At 41.4% G+C, this 21,434-nt stretch overlaps 2 protein-coding genes across 3 annotated transcripts in view; both read left to right on the top strand.

Annotated features, from left to right (window-relative positions):
* Positions 1 to 21,434, top strand: part of COG5 (component of oligomeric golgi complex 5) — a 484,934-nt gene that overhangs the window by 264,849 nt on the left and 198,651 nt on the right. For both annotated transcript variants that reach the window (XM_066272211.1, XM_066272212.1), the window contains exons 9-10: positions 13,772 to 13,884; positions 14,122 to 14,199. In XM_066272211.1, coding sequence (XP_066128308.1) covers positions 13,772 to 13,884; positions 14,122 to 14,199 — 191 coding nt within the window. The remainder of the gene's footprint in view (positions 1 to 13,771; positions 13,885 to 14,121; positions 14,200 to 21,434) is intronic.
* On the top strand, positions 8,411 to 9,276 carry LOC136335455 (mitochondrial inner membrane protease ATP23 homolog). The gene is made up of 2 exons (XM_066276691.1): positions 8,411 to 8,891; positions 8,976 to 9,276. The coding sequence occupies exons 1-2, from the start codon at positions 8,445 to 8,447 to the stop codon at positions 9,177 to 9,179; spliced, it is 651 nt and encodes a 216-aa protein (XP_066132788.1). The 5' UTR covers positions 8,411 to 8,444; the 3' UTR covers positions 9,180 to 9,276.

The following is a 21,434-nucleotide window of genomic DNA, read 5'->3' on the forward strand; positions in this document are numbered from 1 at the left end:
GTTGGTCTGTTTTCTATTGGGTTGGGGAATAAGTTCGTAGCGTTTTTACCAAAGACTTTTATTTAAACAAAAAAACAATAATTATATCAATAAGCTAATCAATTATATATTCGCCGTTGCTGTTTACAACCTCTTCCCACCTCTTGACCAATTTGTTGATGCCGTTCCGCCAAAAATCGCCTGGTCTGGTGTCAAAGAAGTTGTTGAGCCAGTTTTTAAGGATCTCTTTGTTATCGAAGGTAATGCCCTTCATATGGTTTGACAGGGATCGGAAAAGATGGTAATCGGTTGGTGCAAGGTCCGGAGAATACAGCAGATGCTGAAGGACCTCCCATTCGAGCTCTTGGAGTGCAGCTTTGACGACTTGTGCAACATGGGGCCTGGTGTTGTCGTGAAGGAGTATGGTTTGACCATGTCGATCAGGTCTTTTCAGTTGAATAGCCTCATTCACGTGGTATAGCTGGGCAATGTAGAGCTTCTTGTTGACCGTGGCATTCTTTTCGAGCATTTCCCAGTTCTTCATCGAATTCAGAAGGTCTTCCGCTGCGGCATTTGTCGTCGACGTCAAAGTCGCCATTTTTTAACTTTACAAACCATTTCTGTGCTGTAGCCTCGCCTATGACACCTTCTCCATACACGTCGCAAATGTCCCAGGCTGCTTCGGCAGCTTTTTGACCTCGATGAAAAGCAAAAGAAGAGCAGGTGTCGAAAATGTTGATTTTTGCCTCCTGGGTATTCCATTTCTAAGCCTCAAAACTAATAAAAAATTAAATAATTCAAAAATACAATTAACATAGTTTTGTAGAGCAGAAAGAGTTTTATCGAATGAATACTTACCCTTTGCCAAACAGCAAACAAATTGTTGTAAAATAAAATATAAAAATGCTACGAACTTATTCCCCAACCCAATATTTTTCAGTGTTTGTTCTCTTTTCTTTACAGTTTTTGAAGATTTTATTGATATATCCTCACCTCAAAGATTCTTTATTCAGCTATCTCCAGTCTACCAATAAGCCTGTCATAGGCATGCTTCATTTCTGTTACAGTGTTTTTATCTTTACCATTTCTTTGGCTTTTTTTTTCATAGCATTTTCATGTTTGCTTAAATTGTTCATCTGTTCTTACATGCTGTCTACTTTGTCTATTAGACCCTTAGCATATTAATCTTAGTTATTTTAAATTTTTGATCTGATAATTCCAGTATCCATGTCATATCTGGTTCTGATGCTTGCTCTCTTTCTTTAGATCCTGTGTTGGGCAGATAAAATGTATTATGCTCACTTTGTTAAAGATAACAGGAGGAGGCCGTCGCCCAGGTGATATTAATGTGTGTTGGTGTGGGCTAAAGGCAGGCAGAATCCTTGTAGCCTGGGGCTTGGTTTTGGGATTAAGCCTTTCCTACCCTTTTTGATGTGGGGTGGTACAATCCAATCATGCCTCAGAGAAGTGACTTTGTATTAGAGACTTCCCTATTTTGTATATTAGATTAAGAGTTTGGATTTCTACACTATAAAATAGGGAAGGAGCTGGAGCTTGGGCTCTTGGTTCCTGGGATCATTAGAAGAGAGAGCAGAGAAAGGCCACGTGGAGGAGGCCAGGAGAAGCAGCCAAGATGGTGGAGTGCTGAGTGAGATGCCAGTTTGTGTAGAGTTTGTATTTGGGATAAGGAAGGAAGGAAATGGGGAACAGAGGAGAATAAGGCTGGTGAGCTAGAAACCTTTGATTCTAGGAAACTGGGATAAGTCAATGGCTTTGTGGGGAAGTGTTCTATCATGCTAATAGTAGGTCTCTTTTAGTGAGCCTATACCTTTGTTCTGGGAACTTCAGAAGAGTTTTGAATTTGTTTTCTCCTTTAAGTGGGAAAGGATAACTAGAGCAGGCTTGAATGGGCTTATTTCCCTTCCTTGGGTCAGTTAGGCTCTGGTAATATTCAAGCAGATAAGGCTTTGGTTAATTAGTTTCTCTAAGAGCAGGCCCTGTTAAGAACAGAGTGCTCTGGCATATTTCAAAATGATTCCTTTTTCTCTTCTCCTCTGGAAACCTGAGGGGATGTTTCTCTGATATTTACTGTGGGGAACTAGTCAGGCACCTGAAGTAAACCTCAATATTGTAGGGTTCCTCTGTGACTGGGTCCCCCTGGAATCTAATCTCAGAATTGTCCACACTGGGCCCCTAGCAATTCACCAGTCACCGTACTGTGGTACTGGTTCCCTCAGTAGTTTTCTGCTAGGGACATTGTTTTGGTAAGCAGCAACTCCCGGTATTTGCTTGTAGGTCTGTTGGTCAAATAAGTCTATAAATATTATATATGTTTGCTTGCTTATAGTTTGCATTGGGAGTGAGGGACAGGCTGTAAGCTGGCAGGGTCCTTATAGCCTAAGGCTTAGTTTTAATACTAAGCCTTTCCCGCCCTTTTGATACTAAGATCTTTTCAAAACTAAGCTCTTCCCCACACCCTTGACTGTTGCATGATAGAGGGTGGTGTACTCTCATGAGGAATCCATTATGCCTCAGAGAAGTGACTTTGTATCAGAGACTTCCTTGTTTGTATATTGGATTAAAGGTTTTGATTTCTACACTATAAAATGAGGCAGAGGAGCCCATGCTGGAGGAGAGCAGAGAAAGGCCACATGGAGAGGAGAAGCAGCCAAGATGGCGGAGTGCTGAAGGAGAAACCAGTTTGTGCAGAGTTTCTGCAGAGAGAAGGAGATGGGGAACAGAGGTGAATTAGGCTGGTGAGGTAGAAACCTTTGATTCTAGGAAACTCGGATAAATCAGTGGCTTTGGGAGCCCTAAGTGGAAAGGGAAGTGTTTTCCCACTGTGTGTATTTCTTGCCCGCTGGGTGCAAGCTAGGATTAAAGCTAATGGCCCACCAGTTCTTGGCTCTGTTATTTCATTACCATCTGTCCGAATCAGATGTGAACCTGAACGGGCCAGGCGGCTGTGATGGTGGCTGTGGCAACTGGCTATACAAGGTCTTTCTAATTTGGAAGGCAGTGTTCAGCCATATGTCCTCCCCTCTCTTATGGTTCCAAGAATTGTTGAGTTTTCAGTCAGTTGAGTTTTTTTATTTGTTCTTAGGACAGGGTGGTAACTTGAAGCTCTTTACATGTAGAACCAGAAATGGAATTGCTAATCAGATTTTACCACTTACATAGCTCACTTATTTTTTCTTTGATGTTTAAATAGTTCTTTAGTAGAGGAACTGCAGAGCCAGAAAGTGGTGGGCCATTCCTGTGTGTTAGAGTTTGCAACAGCAGGGTAGCAGATGTAGCATCCACCGGGAACGAGAACAAACGTCGGAGACTTTCAGGAGTTAAGATGTTACTTTATTGGCCAGTTTAACCTGCGCAGGGGCGAACTCCAGAGATGTCCGGAGACACCGTACTCACAAGGAGCTGCAAATGGGAGCCGTGCCTGGAGCTTACAGCCAGGCCCTTATATATCCTAAGTGAGCAAGCATAGTACAGAAGCAAATGTGGCAGTTTAGCTATTGGCTAGGGAGGTCGCACGCAGCATAGCAACAGGCCGGCATAGCAACAGGGGCCGGTTTTAGCTTAGTGGCGAATTTCAAACCTAAACTTCTGATAAGGGTCTCTGACCTTCTTTGTTCCTAGCCTCACAGAAGCCATATCAGCACTTACTGTTCCTTCCATAGTTACACTCTTTGCAGCACTCCCTGTTCCTTCAATAGTTACACTCTTTGGCAGCCCCAGTACTCCCTGAATCTAACAGCAGACAGAGGAAAACCTCTTCTCATGGCAGCAGACACAAGAACAGCACAACAGCTCCCCTCGTGGTGCAGGCAGGCAATCCACAGTCCTCCCTGAGGACAGCACCCGTAGCCTTACATAGGACATAGGCCACACACACATGGCTCTGCCACATGCTCACACACCAATCATGCAAAGTGCAAGTGAGCAAGCCTAACACAGCTGTTTTTCCCAACTGATATATTTTGAGTTCAAATGCTCTATATCTATTTTTTAGAAGACTTTTCTTACCTGTACATTTGAATATTTTTTTATTTCAGGAATTTTATGCATATATCACATCTTTAGTATCTCTAATTTTTTTTTATTTATTCATTTTAGAGAGGAGAGGGAGGCCTGACCTGTGGTGGCGCAGTGGATAAAGCGTCGACCTAGAAATGCTGAGGTCGCCAGTTCGAAACCCTGGGCTTGCCTGGTCAAGGCACATATGGGAGTTGATGCTTCCAGCTCCTCCCCCTTCTCTCTCTCTGTCTCTCTTTCCTCTCTGTCTCTCCTCTCTAAAATGAATAAATAAAAAAAACATGAGAGGGAGAGACAGAGAGAGAGAGAGAGGAGAGACAGAGAGAGAGAAGGGAGGGAGGAGCTAGAAGCATCAACTCCCATATGTGCCTTGACCAGGCAAGCCCAGGGTTTCAAACCGGCGACCTCAGCATTTCCAGGTCGATGCTTTATCCACTGCGCCACCACAGGTCAGGCCCATTTTTAGTATCCTCTTAATTATATTTTATATCTTTGTATTTCATTTAATTTTATATGATTTCCTCTTGCCTATTTCCAATGTCTGTATTTTTGCTCTTGATCATTATAATTTTTTTTCTAATGTGGTCATAATCTTTGTTATATAGTCACACTGAGAATGTTTTTTCTGGTCACTGAGACAGTGGAAAATTAAGTAGCTCTTTCTGTTGTTTCCTTTGGGAATTTTTGGTAACTTAGGTTTATCATTGCTTTTTCCTTTATTTTTCTGCTTTCTTCCCCCCAACCCCTACCTCAGTATACTGGTTAAGTCTCAAGTTGCTTTGTTTCTGGTTACCATTCATCCTTGAAAGGTACTGCTTCTTCTTTGAAGAATAGTATGGGAATGGTTGGTTGTAGGGAAAGAGCTAGGATAATCTATAACTTTGATTTAGGTTTTTTGTCTAGTATTAACCAATAAAAATTTGAAGCTTGTTAGGCAAATGAGCTTGTAAAATTTGTTTTTTGAGTTTGCTCACTTTTATTGTTAAAAATGTCACTGGACAGCGCCAGGTATGTGATCTGTGAAACTGCTAATTACCTTCCTGCTTGGGAAGGGCCGTTGTTATGCTAATATGTGCTGGAGGAGAGGTTTTCCTTCCAGAAAAGTTGTAAAAAGGAGAAAAGGAGAAGAAGGGAAGGAGAAGCCAAGATGGCAGGAAAAGAGAGAGAAGCCAGTTTTGCAGAGTTAAAAGCCATGTTGGTAGATGGGGAACCAGAGGTGAATGACTTTGAGACTGGTGAGGCCTTTGATTCTAGGAGGAACCAGAGAAGATTCTCCTGATTGTGGAACCGGATAATGTGTCAGTGGCTTTGGGAGCCCTGTATGTCTCTTTGCTTGTCAGCCGGTAGGAGTCTTGAATAAAGGAATGACCTACCATTTTTTGGCTCCACTGTTTCTTTACTGTCTGCCTGAATCCAGTGATGGTGGTGGCCCTTGGCCTTACAAGGCTGTAATACAGAAGTGTATTTGAGGTCTTGGACTCAAAGCCCAGAGATGCAGGTTCAGCTAGCAACCCAAAATGTGCTCTGAAGAGAACAAAGAGAGACAGGATTTATAAAGACAGAAACCACAAAATTTAATTCTTTCATCTAAATGAAGGGTTGCTGCCTAGGTTGATGGGAATTGGTTAGTTTTAATATGCAAATGAGGGAGGCAGAAACTACAAGGAAAGAAGTAATATCTCTATATGACAGCGATTTTCAACGGTTTTCATCTCTTGGCACACATAAACTAATTACTAAAATTCTGCACCATACCAAAAAATTTATTTTTTGTCTATCTGACAGAAAAAATAGGTATAATTTTGATTTATTCACACTGGACAGTTATTGCTGCGTTGGATGTTGTCATTTTTTAATTTGACAATCTAAGGGAAAAAAGGTCAGTGCCCCTGACTAAATAGTTGGGTATTGCATATTTTAAAAACACTTGTGGCCTGACCAGGCGGTGGTACAGTGGATAGAGCATTGGACTGGGACACGGAGGACCCAGGTTCAAAACCCTGAGGTCGCCAGCTTGCACATGGGCTCCTCTGGCTTGAGTCCAAGGTCACTGGCTTGAGTAAAGGGGCCACTGGCTCTGCAGTAGCCCCCCCACCCCCAGTCAAGGCACATATGAGAAAGCAATCTGAACAACTAAGGTGCCGCAGTGAGGAGTTGATGCTTCTCATCTCTCTCCCTTCCTGTCTGTCTGTCCCTGTCTGTCCCTTTCTCTGTCTCTCTCTGTCTCTGTCACCAAAAAAACCCCAAAACATTCTGGGCCCTGGCTGGTTAGCTCAGTGGCTGAGCATTGACCCAGCGTGTGGAAGTCATCCTGGGTTAGATTCCCAGTCAGGGTACAGAGAAGTGACCATCTGCTTTTCCTCTGCTCCCCCTCCCCTTCTCTCTTTCTCTCTCTTTCTCTCTCTCTCTCTCTCTCTCTCTCTCTCTCTCTCTCTTCCTATTCCACAGCCATGGCTCGATTGATTCGAGCACTGAGGATGGCTCAGTGGAGCCTCCACTTCAGGCGTGGCCCCAGATAGGGGTTGCCAAGTGGATCCTGGTCAGGGCACAGGCGGGAGTCTGTCTATCTCCTTTCCTTTTACTTAAATTAAAATAAATAAATAAATAAAATAAACCCTTGTGACACACAAGTTGAAAATCACTGATATGTGGTCATTGGGGGCAGTTGTTATTCCAGAATGTTTATGACTCGGCCTTGAGCTGAGTTTAGCAACAGGCTTAGCAACTTAATAGCAGCTCTGAGAACTCAGGTACAAGATGTCTAGAGGCCCCATTTCCTTCATAGCCTCCTGACTCTATTTTAAGTGATTCTCTTAGCAATTTTCATTCCATTTCTCCCCATTGTCATCTAATGTAACAGTTCACGAACTTTTATTTCCTTCTCTTTTAGGAATACTTCTTTTCTCAAATTTTGGATTATTCTGGAACTTAGTGGGAGTTCCAGTAAAGCATTTAAGCAATTTCTGTGTGGCAGCCTCAGATTCTCTGCTTTTCTTTCCTCTTTTCACCTCATTTTACCTCTAATGTCTCCCCATGCTAATTCTTATACAATGTCAGTACCATTTTATTCTTTCCTTTTCAGCTTTTCTTTCTTTGCCACTGCAACATGAACACATTACTAGCTTCTTCCCTGGACCGTCCATATATCTATCCATCTCAACTCTAAGCAAAGAATCATTGTTATTACAACTTATTTTAAGAATAATTTCTTCTTTGTTAAATGGTTTTAGATGTCAGCTATCTGGTTTCTTGTTCATTTTGATTTATCAACAGTGAATACTTATACCACAATGTCAAATTTGAAGTTTTAGTTGATTTCTTGGTTTTTTAAAAATTATTTCACACTTCCTTTTAATTTTTTTTTTTTTTACAGAGACAGAGAGAGTCAGAGACAGACAGACAGGAAAGGAGAGATGAGAAGCATCAATTATTAGTTTTTCGTTGCACATTGCGACTTCTTAGTTGTTCATTGATTGCTTTCTCATATGTGCCTTGACCGCAGGCCTTCAGCAGACTGAGTAACCCCTTGCTGGAGCCAGCGACCCTGGATACAAGCTGGTGAGCTTTTTGCTCAAGCCAGATGAGCCCGCGCTCAAGCTGGCGTCCTCGGGGTGTCGAACCTGGGTCCTTCCACATTCCAGTCCAACACTCTTATCCACTGTGCCACCGCCTGGTCAGGCCCTTTTAAATTTTTTTAATTAATTATTTGAGAGAGGGAGAGAAATCAGTTTGATCTTCCATTTATTTTTGCATTCATTGGTTGACTCTTACATAAGCCAGGAATTGAACCTTCAGCCTTGGCATGTCAGGAGGATGCTCTAACCAGCTGTGCCATAGGGCCAAAACGTTTGAAGTTGACGTTTTGTTTTACTTTATGTTCTTATTTTCGTTGCCTTTCGAAGGATGACAGTAGGAAAATGACTTTATTCCACTATAACTAACTGGAAATCACTCTTAAATATTGTTTATTGAGGTACTCTAGTTTTTTTCTATCACTTTAATAATACTTAGTTTATGACACTATTTTGTTTAATGAGTCCCCCTTAAGCTAACTAATAATGGCATCTGTTTTTCTCTTAATTATTCTTTCTTCCCTTTCTTTGCACAGCTGTCCTATGTTCTGGTGATTATTTCTATTGTATTTATGTCTTCAATGAGATGTATTTAGTTTATGAGAATGAAAATCTTTAAGTACTAAGCTATAAGTAAGAAAAATAAAACTACTATTTTAGAATTAGTTGAACCTGTGAATGTAACCTTGCTTTTCTGTGTTTCCATTTTCTCCATAGTAAATAAGAGAAGAAAATAGTATCTACTTGTATTTCTGCTGATGTTTATTTGGAGAGTAGTAGGTTGATGCATCTCAATTCTTTGTAATAAAACCAAGCTGTAGTCTCACGCTGGGCTGCCGGCGCGCGTCGGCGGATGGCATGGCGGGAGCCCCGGAGGAGCGCAGGCCGGGCCCCGCGGCCGGGGAGCAGCAGCCCCGCGTCGCGTGTCCAGCCTTCGCCAAGAGGCTGGGGCAGGGGAAGCCCCAGCAAGGGTTCCTCTCCAGCTTCTTCTCCAGCAACCAGAAGTGCCAGCTCATGCTCCTGAAGACTCTGCAGACAAATCCATATGTCAAACTTCTACTTGATGCCATGAAGCACTCAGGTTGTGCTGTTGACAGAGAAAGACACTTCTCTTGTGAAGATTGTAATGGAAATGTCAGCGGAGGTTTTGATGCTTCCATGTCTCAGATTGTTTTGTGCCAGAATAATATCGGTAATCAGGCTCATATGAACAGAGTGGTCACGCACGAGCTCATTCATACCTTTGATCATTGTCGTGCTCATATTGACTGGTTCACCAATGTCAAACATTTGGCTTGCTCAGAGGTCCGAGCTGCTAACCTTAGTGGAGACTGCTCACTTGTAAATGAAATATAAAGGTTACGTTTTGGATTAAAGCAACACTATCAGACTTGTGTGAGAGACAGAGCCATTCTTTCTATCCTGGCTGTTAGGAACATCAACAAAGAAGTAGCTGAAAAGGCTGTCGATGAAGTTTTTGAATCTTGTTTCAATGACCATGAACCTTTTGGAAGGATCCCACATAACAAGACTTATGCAAGATATGCTCATAGAGACTTTCAAAACCGTGATCGATATTACTCAAATATATGAAGACAATGACATTTTATGTTATAGAGCTTCAGTGATCAAGGAGAAAATATGGTTCTCAAGTGCACAAACCTATAAAACATAAACAATCAAATACAGATAAAACATATATATATTTTTTTGTTTTATGCATGATTTCATACATTGGTGGAACATAAAAACGAGACTAAGAGACATGGACAGGAGTGTGGTGGTTACCAGGGGTGGGGGGAGGGAGGATGCAGGAGGAAGGAGGGAGAGAGTTAGGGGGAGGGGGAGGGGCACAGAGAAAACTAGATAGAGGGTGACGGAGGACAATCTGACTCTGGGCGAGGGGTATGCAACATAATTTAATGACAAGATAACCTAGACATGTTTTCTTTGAATATATGTACCCTGATTTATTAATGTCATCCCATTAACATTAATAAAAATTTATTTAAAAAAATAAGCACACATTTTTACTTAAAAACACACACACAAAAAAATAAATACAGATAAAACAGAAGATTCTGATTTTAGCATATGATTGAAAAAGTGACTGGTGAAAACTGAAACTCCAAGGCAAAAAATTGTATCTTTATAGCTAACCATTGGTAAATAAGGCAAATAAATTACATTTTTATATTTAAAAAAAAAACAACAAAAAAAACAAGCTATACAATGGAATACCATACAGCCTTAAGAAAGAGAAAATCTTACCTTTTGCAACAGCATGGATGGACCTGGAGATTATTATGTTAAATGGATAAGCCAGTCAGGAATAACAATCACCATATGGTTTCACTTGAATAAGATAAACTAACAAACAAAATAGAAACAGACTGTTAGCTGTCAGAGGGGATAGAGTGTGGGGGAGTGAAAAGGTGAAGGGATTAAGAGAAAAGAAAACCTCATAGACACAGACAACAGTATAGTGATTATAAGAGGGAAGGATAATGGAAAGAGACTTGACTTGGGGTGGTTAACACATATTACAATATACAGATGATGTATTGTAGAATTGTATACCTGAAATCTATATTAATCTGTGTCACCCTGATAAATTCAATAAAATATAAATAAAATTATAGAAATAAAACCAAGCTGTACATATTCCAGAAATTTGATTATCATTTTTCATTTTCGCAGAGACACTACATAGCCTTTCCTCAATATCACAAGTTCATTCTTTACATATGAAACAATTGCAGATTGGTTCAGTATTACCTCTCTATTCCCTGTATATTTTTATTTAATATTCTTTGCTAAACAGTGCAAATAATTTTAAAAATTAATTATACCTAGAATATTTTTTTATTAAGTGAGAGCTAGGGAGGCAGTGCCCCAACTGGGATCCCCCTGCAAGCCTCCTACCTGGTGATTCTTTGCCCATCTTGGGCTGCTGCTCTGTTGCTTGGCAACTGAGCTATTTTAATATCTGAAGCGAGGCCACAGAGCCCTCCTCAGCACCTGGGGCCATTTTGCTCAAACCATTTGAGCCATAGCTGCAGGAGGAGAAGAGAGACAGAGAGAGAGTAGGGGGAAGAGTAGAGAAGCAGATGGTCACTTTTCCTTTGTGCCCTTACCAGGAATCGAACCTGGGACATCTGCTCTCCTGCTGAGCCAACCAGCCAGGGCCATTAGACCTAGATTTTAAACAGGAATACTGAAACATTTATATTTTTAAAGTCAGTATCTTTTCTATATGATGATTCTCTTTTTTTTTACTTTTGAATTATCAAAGTAAGAATGATCAGACCATCTTCTTACTAAAAGTATGTGTAATTTTCTAAACAGAATTGTTAAAAAGTTAAAGCAGCTTACAAATACAGCTTCTGGTTTTATTGATTTTTGCCTTTCTTAAATGCAGAATAGACTATGTAATCACTGGTGAGCTCTTGTACTGTGTGCTTTTTAAGCTTAGTTTGGATTGACATTTATACTTTTCAATTTGAGATATAAATGTCCTTTTTATGTTGAAGCATTTTAAACGTGTACAAATAGCTGTGTGTGTAATACATACAGTAACGATATTAGATATCAATCTCAAATAATTTAACAGATAGACCGTATTTCTCCATGTATAAGATGTACCTTAATTTTGGGGCCCGAAATTTGGGGGGAAAAATGTATTACATAAAGTTATTGAACTCAAGTTTTATTCATCATAAAATTCATACAACTCCTCATCACTGTCAAAACTCCCATTAGCTCAGGGGTCTCAAACTCGCGGCCCGCCGGCCACATTGGCCCGCCGAACAATTTTGTGCGGCCCGCAGACTAATCCACGGGCTTACTTAATTTTATCCAAAATATTTTGAATTTCGTGGATTAGTCTGCGGGCCGCACAAAATTGTTTGGCGGGCCGCATGCAGCCTGCGGGCCGTGAGTTTGAGACCCCTGCATTAGCTTGTCCTCATCTGTGTCTGATGATGAGTCACTATCTTCATATATTGCCTCATCCTCAGTTTCATCTATGGCATTTGAAATGCCACACTTTTTTTTTTTTTTTTTTTTTTTTTTCTGAAGCTGGAAACGGGGAGAGACAGTCAGACAGACTCCCGCATGCGCCCGACCGGGATCCACCCAGCACGCCCACCAGAGGGGGATGCTCTGCCCCTCCGGGGCGTCGCTCTGTTGTGACCAGAGCCACTCTAGTGCCTGGGGCAGAGGCCAAGGAGCCATCCCTAGCGCCCGGGCCATCTTTGCTCCAATGGAGCCTCGCTGAGGGAGGGGAAGAGAGAGACAAAGAGGAAGGAGAGGGGGAGGGGTGGAGAAGCAGATGGGCGCTTCTCCTGTGTGCCCTGGCCGGGAATCGAACCCCGGACTTCTGCACGCCAGGCCGACGCTCTACCACTGAGCCAACCGGCCAGGGTACACTTCTTAAATGACTTGACAACCAGTATATGATGCACCCAGTTTTCAGACCCCCAATTTTTTTAAAAAAGGGGTGCGTCTTATACATGGGGAAATATGGTACTGAAATTATTTGATATGAAATATATATTCCACATTTTCCAGTTGTTACACAAATAGTTTTCATAGCGGGTTTTTTTCCCAGCTGGAGCCAATGAGGCCCTATTGGTTATTACTGTCTTTTTTTGTCTTTTATGGCATTACCAGGTTTGGAGAGCACAGAAACTTGGATTTGTATGGATTTATCTGATTGTTTTTTCATGATTACATTCAGGGTAAACAAACTGGTAGGGTGGTGATGTGTGTTCCCCATTACATCATATCAGGAAGCAACAAAATTATGTTAGTCTGTCTCATAATTGCTGATGCTAAATGAAATCACTTCGTTGCTGTGGTAAATGCGGGATTGCTCCTTGTAAATGTACTCTCTTTTCTTTGTAATTAGTAAGTAATTTGTGGCACATACTTTGAGACCATGTGAACATCCTGTTTCCTGTAACATTTCTCTCAGTGTTTCCTGTAACATCTTTCTCTCAATTAATTATTTTACTAGTAGTTTCAAAATGGTTATTTTTTCTAATTCTGTCATTTCATCTGCATTTATTAACTTCTCTTTTGTAAGCAGCAGTTTTACAGAAACATCCTTTTAACATAATTTTTCACTATGAGCTCATGAATTATTCATCAATTTTATTCATGTAGTCCATTATGATCAGCATTATTTTGGATGGCCAAATATTCCCAACTTTATTTTGTGAAGTCCCCCTTAGTCAAGTTCTTAATATCCTTGGACATATCTACATTTGTCCTTGAACATTTCTGTACTCTCTGCCACAGAATATATGAGCTTCATGATCTTTATTCACTGTTCCAGATATGGAGTCACCCTTTTCTTCAATAAGCCCTGGTTTCTTTTATTGGGATATGGTATATGCAAATCATAATTTGGGTACTAAGGATGCTCATTTATATTGAGTCATTGTCTGTCTGTCCTTGTAGTGGACAGAATTGAGAAATACCTTTAATCAATCCCCTTTGTATATTTGTATCTTTACTCTGGTTTACAGTGAGAACCTTTATTTGCTCTATTCTAAAATAGACCTAAACTAGTTTCAGAATTACTATATCAATACTACATCTAGCATCAAATCTATTATTAAGTACAGCATTTCTCTGCAATTCTCTTTGCCCCTAATATATCTTACTAAAGTCAAGTTTCTGTAATTAAAAATTACAAGAATTACTTGTTTTTCCCTGCATGGTTTTACATTAACAATTTGAAGTACAATTAGCTTTATTTGTTTCTGTATTTGTTTGTATTTAGTTTTAGAGTTTGCTTTTCCATTCTTGTAAAACTTAAATGTATTTTGAAATATCTGAAGCATTTGTATATCTCACAAAGACTTACTATTTTTATCACTGTTGTTTTTATCTGGGTACTATGTTCTCCCACTTCCACCCCCCTTTCAGGAAACTATTTTTATTTGTGTGTGTGTGTGTGTGTGTGTGTTATCCTTCCTACATGTGCATGTGAGAGAAAGAGAGATCTCTTTCCCTTTTGTAAACAGAAGGGGCTAAGATTCTTTTTATATCATGTATAAGAAATTATTTCTTAAAGAACTCTAATTGTTTAGCTTATATATCCTTTTTATAATAACATGCAGTTGTTATCATTGGAAAATATATTGTTTACATGTCTTTGTCACTGATATTCACAGGGGGACCAGGACGCTCCACCCTGCCAGCCCCCGGACACATGGCTGCATTTCGTGCTTCCCTCTGGACCAACTTAGAGAAACTAGGGGATCAGATTTGTACTGTTTGTGGACAGGTAAATATTTTAGAGGACTGAAAAGAAAATTAGTTATGGATTAATTCCTGGTTATTTAAAGATTGGGCAGGTTTCTTAAATTCTCTGAGCATTCAAAATAACTTACACTAGCTGATTATCTTGTATGGAAAGGCTTTGCCAAAACGCCACTTCTCTTGTTTTTTCTGGTGTCTGCTCCTCACACTTGTTTCATTTGTAAATACCAATAACATACATTCTCCCTCTTCCTCTTTCTAGGTGCAACATCTACAGAAGATATTAACCAAGAAGAGAGATCCTGTTTCTCACATTTTTTTCATTGAAGAAATAGTTAAGGTATGTTTTAATGAAAATATATGTATATTATCTCTTTATTAAAGAATGCAGGACGATAATGAGTTAGTATTATTTGTTTCTATCTTACAGAGAAGTTACATGTCCAATAGTTGCAGAAAAAATTTTTTTTGACAACCAAAATTTTTTTGCAATATGTGTATAAATATGTTTGTTTATTGAGTAGCTTCTGGCAGTAATACTATTTATGGAATAATTTCTGAAATTCATATAATAATTTCTCTTTTTCTTTCATATGATTTCTATAAATGTGTTTTGAAGCTTCACTAGAGAATACAATGAAACTTTCTGGTAACTAAGAAATTTAATTAGTGGTTATTACAGTGTCTTATAAAGTCTGCACTCAGGATGGTAGGATTCATTCAATTGTTGATTTTTCATAAATAGCACATTGCTGTATTCATGTTCCCAATTCTGAAAGATCCCTCCTGTCCTTCGATCTGCTGGCAGGATAAGCAGTAAGAATGCCATCTGCGCATAGGAAACCCTAACTCTGCATTTTATTCATTCACTTTTATATACTTTTGATAATGATTAATGGAATAACTGATTATTCATTAAATATTAACACTTGGGGCCCCAAAGAAACAATTTCTCTACGGTTCCAGCTTCATGATGTAGGTGGTTTCCTTTTGTAGTTCAAAATTTTAAATATTTTATATATCATGTTGGGGATTTCCAAAACTACCTTCCAGTTTGCTGATTCACCAGGAGCGTTCACAGCACCCAGCTGCCGTCACACTCATGGCTGTGATTTATTATATGTAGTGAAAGTGGGAGAGGCAGAACTAGCAAGGGAAAATGTATATGTGGTGAAGTCAGGAGGGAACCAGGTGCAAGTTTCCAAGAGTCCTGTGCCACTGAAGTTACATGGGACACCCTGCATTCCTATATCAATAAGTTGTGACATCACACATGAACTGCCTTCCAGGGAAGCTCATTTTGTGCCTGGCGGTTCAGGATTTTCATCAGAAGTCAGTGCCTAGCATGTACCAAAATTCTAGGTTCCCCAAAGCAAAGCAAGTGTTGCGCATAAACCACAGTATTTAAACAAAGAGTTTAAATGCAGTGCAAAGTCCAGTTGTCAGATACCAGGCAAGGACCGGACTTGTAAGCAGGCGTTTTTAACTAGTGTAGTTTTAGACCTTCTATGTTAACTTTTTTCTGCACAGATACTTATATTAGTACATCTTGCTTGCATAACCCTGCTTCATATTTGGCTTTTAATTGTATGAAAGAGACAAAAAGATACTTTTGTCATTTTTTTTTACATTTACTAGTAGGATTACTAATAATCAGGTCTTCATTTTTTTTTTTTTTTGTATTTTTCTGAAGCTGAAAACGGGGAGGCAGTCAGACAGACTCCCACATGCGCCTGGCCGGGATCCACCCGGCATACCCACCTGGGGGCGATGCTCTGTTGCGACCAGAGCCAGTCTAGTGCCTGAGGCAGAGGCCATGGAGCCATCCCCAGTACCCGGGCCATCTTTGCTCCAATGGAGCCTTGGCTACGGGAGGGGAAGAGAGAGACAGAGAGGAAGGAGAGGGGGAGGGGTAGAGAAGTAGATGGGCACTTCTCCTGTGTGCCCTGGCCGGGAATTGAACCCGGGACTTCTGCACGCCAGGCCGACGCTCTACCACTGAGCCAACCAGCCAGGGAAGGTCTTCATTTTTATAGGCAAGCAACTGCACACGAAATGTTATCATTCATTTCTTCTATTTTGGTCATCTTTCTATCCAAATTAATTTAATCTTTATATGGAATGGCTTGGTTTTAAGCTTTTACTATCGAATCTTTTGTATATATTTTTTTTGTTTTAATAGTTTATTTACCATATTCCCCCATGTATAAGACGCACCCTTTTCCAAAAAATTTGGTGTCTGAAAACTGGGTGCATCTTGTACGTTGGTTGTAGATTTTTTTACTTATATTTCCCGCTTTTTCGCACTGTTTTTGCGCTCATTGTAGATTTTTTTACTTTCATTTCCTGCTTTTTCGCATTTGTTGTCTTTGCGCTCATTCTTTTGTACTTGTTACCGGTATATAACGGTAGGGTTACATTTTGCCACGTTCTGCCCAGAAAGGGCTCAGAAAAGATTTTCATACAGTGCTGAATTCAAGTTAAAAGTGATTCAGTTTGCAAAAGTGCATGAAAATTATGCTGCTGAACATAAGTTTGGTCCTTCTCTAACTGAGAAATCAATCCGAGACTGGCTACGGGAAGAGGAAACCTTCTGAAAACACCACGGCAGAAGAAGTCCATGAGAGGAAAGTCAGCAAAATGGCCTGGTTTAGAGAGGGAATTGAAGATGTGGATTGAAGAGCAAAGGGCAATTGGAATTCCTGTGTCCAAAAAGATGGTACAGCATGAGGTAAGAAGAATTGCTGATGAAAAAGAAGTTACTGATTTCAAACGAGGACCCAATTGGTGCTTCAGGTTCATGAAACAGAATGGACTAAGCAGGCATACATGCACCAGACTTCTCCAAAAGATACCTGAAAGCTATGAGCAGAAGGTTCTTGAATTTCCTCGTTTTGTCATTCGATGTCAAAAGACATATAAGTTTGAGTTGAGACAGATTGCAAATATTGACGAAGTCCCTCTTCAGTTTGATGTCCCAAGTAATACAACTGTTGATAAGAAGGGTGTAAAACTGTAGCTGTGAAGACAAGTGGACATGAAAAGAGCCATTATACAGTTGTTCTAGCTTGTTGTGCTGGCAGAACCAAGCTGCCTCCTATGCTGAATTCCAAACACAAGAAGACATTCCTTGAGGAGTGATTGTCCACGTTCATGACAAGGGTTGGATGGATCAGGATGGGATGAAGATCTGGTTTGAGAAAGTTTGGAGAAGGAGACCAGGTGGGCTCTTATGCAAACCTGCCCTATTGGTGCTTGATCAGTTCAGGGCATACATAACAAAAAACACAAAGAAGATTGCTGCAGAGCAAAAAACAAAACTTGCCCTCACACCTGGAGGCTTGACATCCCAGCTCCAACCACTTGATGTCAGCATTAACAGACCCTTCAAAGCTGCCATGAGAGACGAATGGAACCAATGGATGAAGTCTTCTGGAGACCATTTGACACCAGCAGGAAGAGTGAAGAAACCAACTATAGGAAAAGTTTGTACCTGGGTGAAAAGATCCTGGGATAATATCAAGATTGAGATCTTTGTCAAGTCATTTAGAAAGTGTGGCATTTTAAATGCCATAGATGGAACTGAGGATGAGGCAATATATGAAGACAGTGATTCATCATCAGACACAGGTGAGGACAAGCTAATGGATAGGAGTTTTGACAGTGATGGGGAGTTGTATGAGTTTTATGATGAATAAAACTTGAGTTCAATAACTATGAAATACATTTTTTTTTCATATTTCGGGCCCTAAAATTAAGGTACATCTTATACATGGCAGCGTCTTATACATGGGGGAATACAATAATAAGAGTCTAAAAAATAAGAAGGGGATAGTGCCATTTAAAGAGATTTATGTTTGTGATATTATTGCAAAGTTCCAACATTAAAAACTCATATCAATTCTCAACATTCAGGTATCATAATGAATAGAACTGGAACCTTATGTAGGACAGGTTTTCAATGGGTTTGAATTATTACCAAGTAAAGAGGATTATTAGGAATAGGGATATATGATTTCATCTTATTAACGCTCTTCATTTACTTACAAAATTTTTTGTTTAATAAAATAAAACCAATAAAGATTTCTTTTTTTTTTTTTTTTTTTTGTATTTTTCTGAAGCTGGAAACGGTGAGAGACAGACAGACTCCCGCATGTGCCCGACTGGGATCCACCCGGCACGCCCACCAGGGGGCAATGCTCTGCCCCTCCGGGGCGTCGCTCTGTTGCGACCAGTTCCACTCTAGCACCTGGGGCAGAGGCCAAGGAGCCATCCCCAACGCCTAGGCCATCTTTGCTCCAATGGAGCCTCGCTGCGGGAGGGGAAGAGAGACAGAGAGGAAGGAGAGGGGAGGGGGAGAAGCAGATGGGTGCTTCTCCTTTGTGCCCTGGCCGGGAATCGAACCTGGGACTCCCGCACGCCAGACCGACGCTCTACCACTGAGCCAACCAGCCAGGGCCAAAGATTTCTTTTTCAAACATTATTGTAAAGCTATTTTAGAAAAGTTATATGTAACACACCCACATATTTATAATTATATTTAATTTATTTTTAAGTGAGAGGAAGGGAGATAGTGAGACAGACTCCTGCATGTACCCCAATTGCGATCCACCTGGCAACCTCCATCTGGAACTGATGCTCAAATCAATTAAGTTATTTGTAACACCTGAGACTGATTTGATCAGACCAACTGAGCCATCCTCAGTGCTGGTTTCCAACATTCCAACTAGTCGAGCCACTGGCTGTGGGAGAAGAAGGTAGAGAGAAGGGGAAGAATGAGGGGGAGGAAAGCAGATGGCCACTTCTCTTGTGTTCCTTTACTGGGAATCGAATGTGATGTCCATATGCCAAGTTCACTGAGCCAACCGGCCAGGGCCAATATTTATATATAAATTTTAAAGTGAATTTCCAGGTTAGCTGATATTTGCAATTTTAGGGTAATACTTATGAAAAAAAAATTAGTCCCTCTTGAAATTCAGTGTACTTAACTATATTCAGAAGACATTAGGTTTTTATTTGTGAAAAGTCTAAAATCACTTTTTTTTTTTTTTCTGAAGTTGGAAACGGGAAGGCAGTCAGACAGACTCCCGCATGCGCCCGACCGGGATCCACCTGGCATGCCCACCAGGGGGTAATGCTCTGCCCATCTGGGGTGTTGTTCTGTTGCAACCAGAGCCATTCTAGTGCCTGAGGCAGAGGCCATAGGGCCATCCTCAGTGCCCGGGCCAACTTTGCTCCAATGGAGCCTTGGCTGCGGGAGGGGAAGAGAGAGACAGAGGAAGGAGAGGGGAAGGGGTGGAGAAGCAGATGGGCGCTTCTCCTGTGTGCCCTGGCCGGGAATCGAACCCGGGTCCCCCACATGCCAGGCCGATGCTCTACCGCTGAGCCAACCAGCCAGGGCCCTGAACATCTTTTCTAATTTAGTGGTTTAGCCTTTTAAACATTTGAATGTATTTTTAAAATACCAAAACTGTGTAAATAATTTAAGGTGAAAATATTAGGATTATGCTCTGTGCTTTCTATAATATCTGTTTAGAAATTGATGCTTTTCTCCCTTCAGAGATTATTTCTAGTAAATATCTTTTAAAAATTGAAATCTGCCTAGAACATATTTTTAAAATATGTATTAAATTTTTGTAGGCAGTAGTCCATATTCTGAAATGTACTAAAAACTAAACTAGTAGTTTCTTTTTGGTTTATAAAATGGATTTTATACAAAATTACACTATTTATTTCATGTTAATAGGGAAATGAAGAATCCATTTCCCATGTGTCTTTGTTTTTAAACTATTAATGGTCTGTAATTCACTATAAACTATGATGGAATTTCCATATTTTATTTTATTTTTTTTGTATTTTTCTGAAGCTGGAAACGGGGAGAGACAGTCAGACAGACTCCCGCATGCGCCCGACCGACCGGGATCCACCCAGCACACCCACCAGGGGCCACGCTCTGCCCACCAGGGGGCGATACTCTGCCCCTCTGGGGCGTCGCTCTGCCACGACCAGAGCCACTCTAGCGCCTGGGGCAGAGGCCAAGGAGCCATCCCCAGCGCCCGGGCCATCTTTGCTCCAATGGAGCCTTGGCTGTGGGAGGGGAAGAGAGAGACAGAGAGGAAGGGGGTGGGGGATGGAGAAGCAAATAGGCGCTTCTCCTATGTGCCCTGGCCGGGAATCAAACCCGGGTCCCCTGCACGCCAGGCTGACGCTCTACCGCTGAGCCAACCGGCCAGGGCCTGCAGTTTCTTTGGTTAAACAGATTTTGTCATAGCTTTTTTTTTTTTTTTTTTACAGAGACAGAGAGTCAGAGAGAGGGATAGACAGGGACAAACAGGAACGGAGAGATGAGAAGCATCAATCATTAGTCTTTTGTTGCAACACCTTAGTTGTTCATTGATTGCTTTCTCATACATGCCTTGACCACAGGCCTTCTGCAGACCGAGTAACCCCTTGCTTGAGCCAGCAACCTTGGGCTCAAGCTGGTGAGCTTTTGCTCAAACCAGATGAGCCCTCGCTCAAGCTGGCAACCTTGAGGTCTTGAACCTGGATCTTCCACATCCCAGTTCCACGCTCTATCCACTGTGCCACCACCCGGTCAGGCTGTCATAGCTTTTTGTTGTAGTTCAATACCTATGCATTTTATCTTTTTTTTTTTTTTTTAGCTAGAGAGACAGAGAAAGGGACAGAAAGGGTCAGACAGACAGGAAGGGAGAGAGATGAGAAGCATCAATTCTTTGTTGCAGCGTCTTAGTTCCTTGATTGCTTTCTCATATGTGCCTTGACTGGGGGCTCCAGCCGAGCCAGTAACCCCATGCTCAAGCCAGTGACCTTGGCCAGGGACCTTGGGCTTCAAGCCAGAAACCATGGAGTCATGTTTATGATCCCATGCTCAAGCCAGCAACCCCACACTTTAGCTGGAGAGCCCGCGCTAAAGCCAGTGATTTTGGGGCTTTGAACCTGGGTCCTCAGCATCCCATGCCGACACTCTATGCATTGCACCACTGCCTGGTCTGGCGGTACCTATGAGTTTTTAAAAACGATTAATGTTCTTGACCCTGGCTGGTTGGCTCAGCGGTAGAGCGTCGGCCTGGCATGCAGGGGACCCGGGTTCGATTCCCGGCCAGGGCACATAGGAGAAGCGCCCATTTGCTTCTCCACCCCTCCCCTCCTTCCTCTCTGTCTCTCTCTTCCCCTCCTGCAGCGAGGCTCCATTGGAGCAAGGATGGCCCGGGCGCTGGGGTTGGCTCCTTGGCCTCTGCCCCAGGCGCTAGAGTGGCTCAGGTCGTGGCAGAGCGACGCCCCGGAGGGGCAGAGCGTCGCCCCTGGTGGGCGTGCCGGGTGGATCCCGGTCGGGCGCATGCGGGAGTCTGTCTGACTGTCTCTCCCCGTTTCCAGCTTAAAACAAACAAACAAACAAAAAAACCCCACAAAAAACGATTAATGTTCTTTAATTTTTATGGAAGGTTTAGGTTTATAAAAGAATTTAGTAGAAAGTACATCTATTACTTATATTATCATAACATCCATTAAGTATTATGGAAAACCCCCAGAACTATACAATATAATGAGCTAATG

Source organism: Saccopteryx bilineata, chromosome 4, assembly GCF_036850765.1.
Source record: "Saccopteryx bilineata isolate mSacBil1 chromosome 4, mSacBil1_pri_phased_curated, whole genome shotgun sequence".
NCBI lineage: Eukaryota > Metazoa > Chordata > Mammalia > Chiroptera > Emballonuridae > Saccopteryx > Saccopteryx bilineata.

Excerpts from the sequence above, each read along its gene's own strand:
- LOC136335455 (XM_066276691.1), top strand. The coding sequence starts at position 8,445 with ATGGCGGGAGCCCCGGAGGAGCGCAGGCCGGGCCCCGCGGCCGGGGAG. Across the intron at positions 8,892-8,975 it reads AACATTTGGCTTGCTCAGAG|ACTTGTGTGAGAGACAGAGC; the intron begins GTCCGAGCTGCT and ends CAACACTATCAG.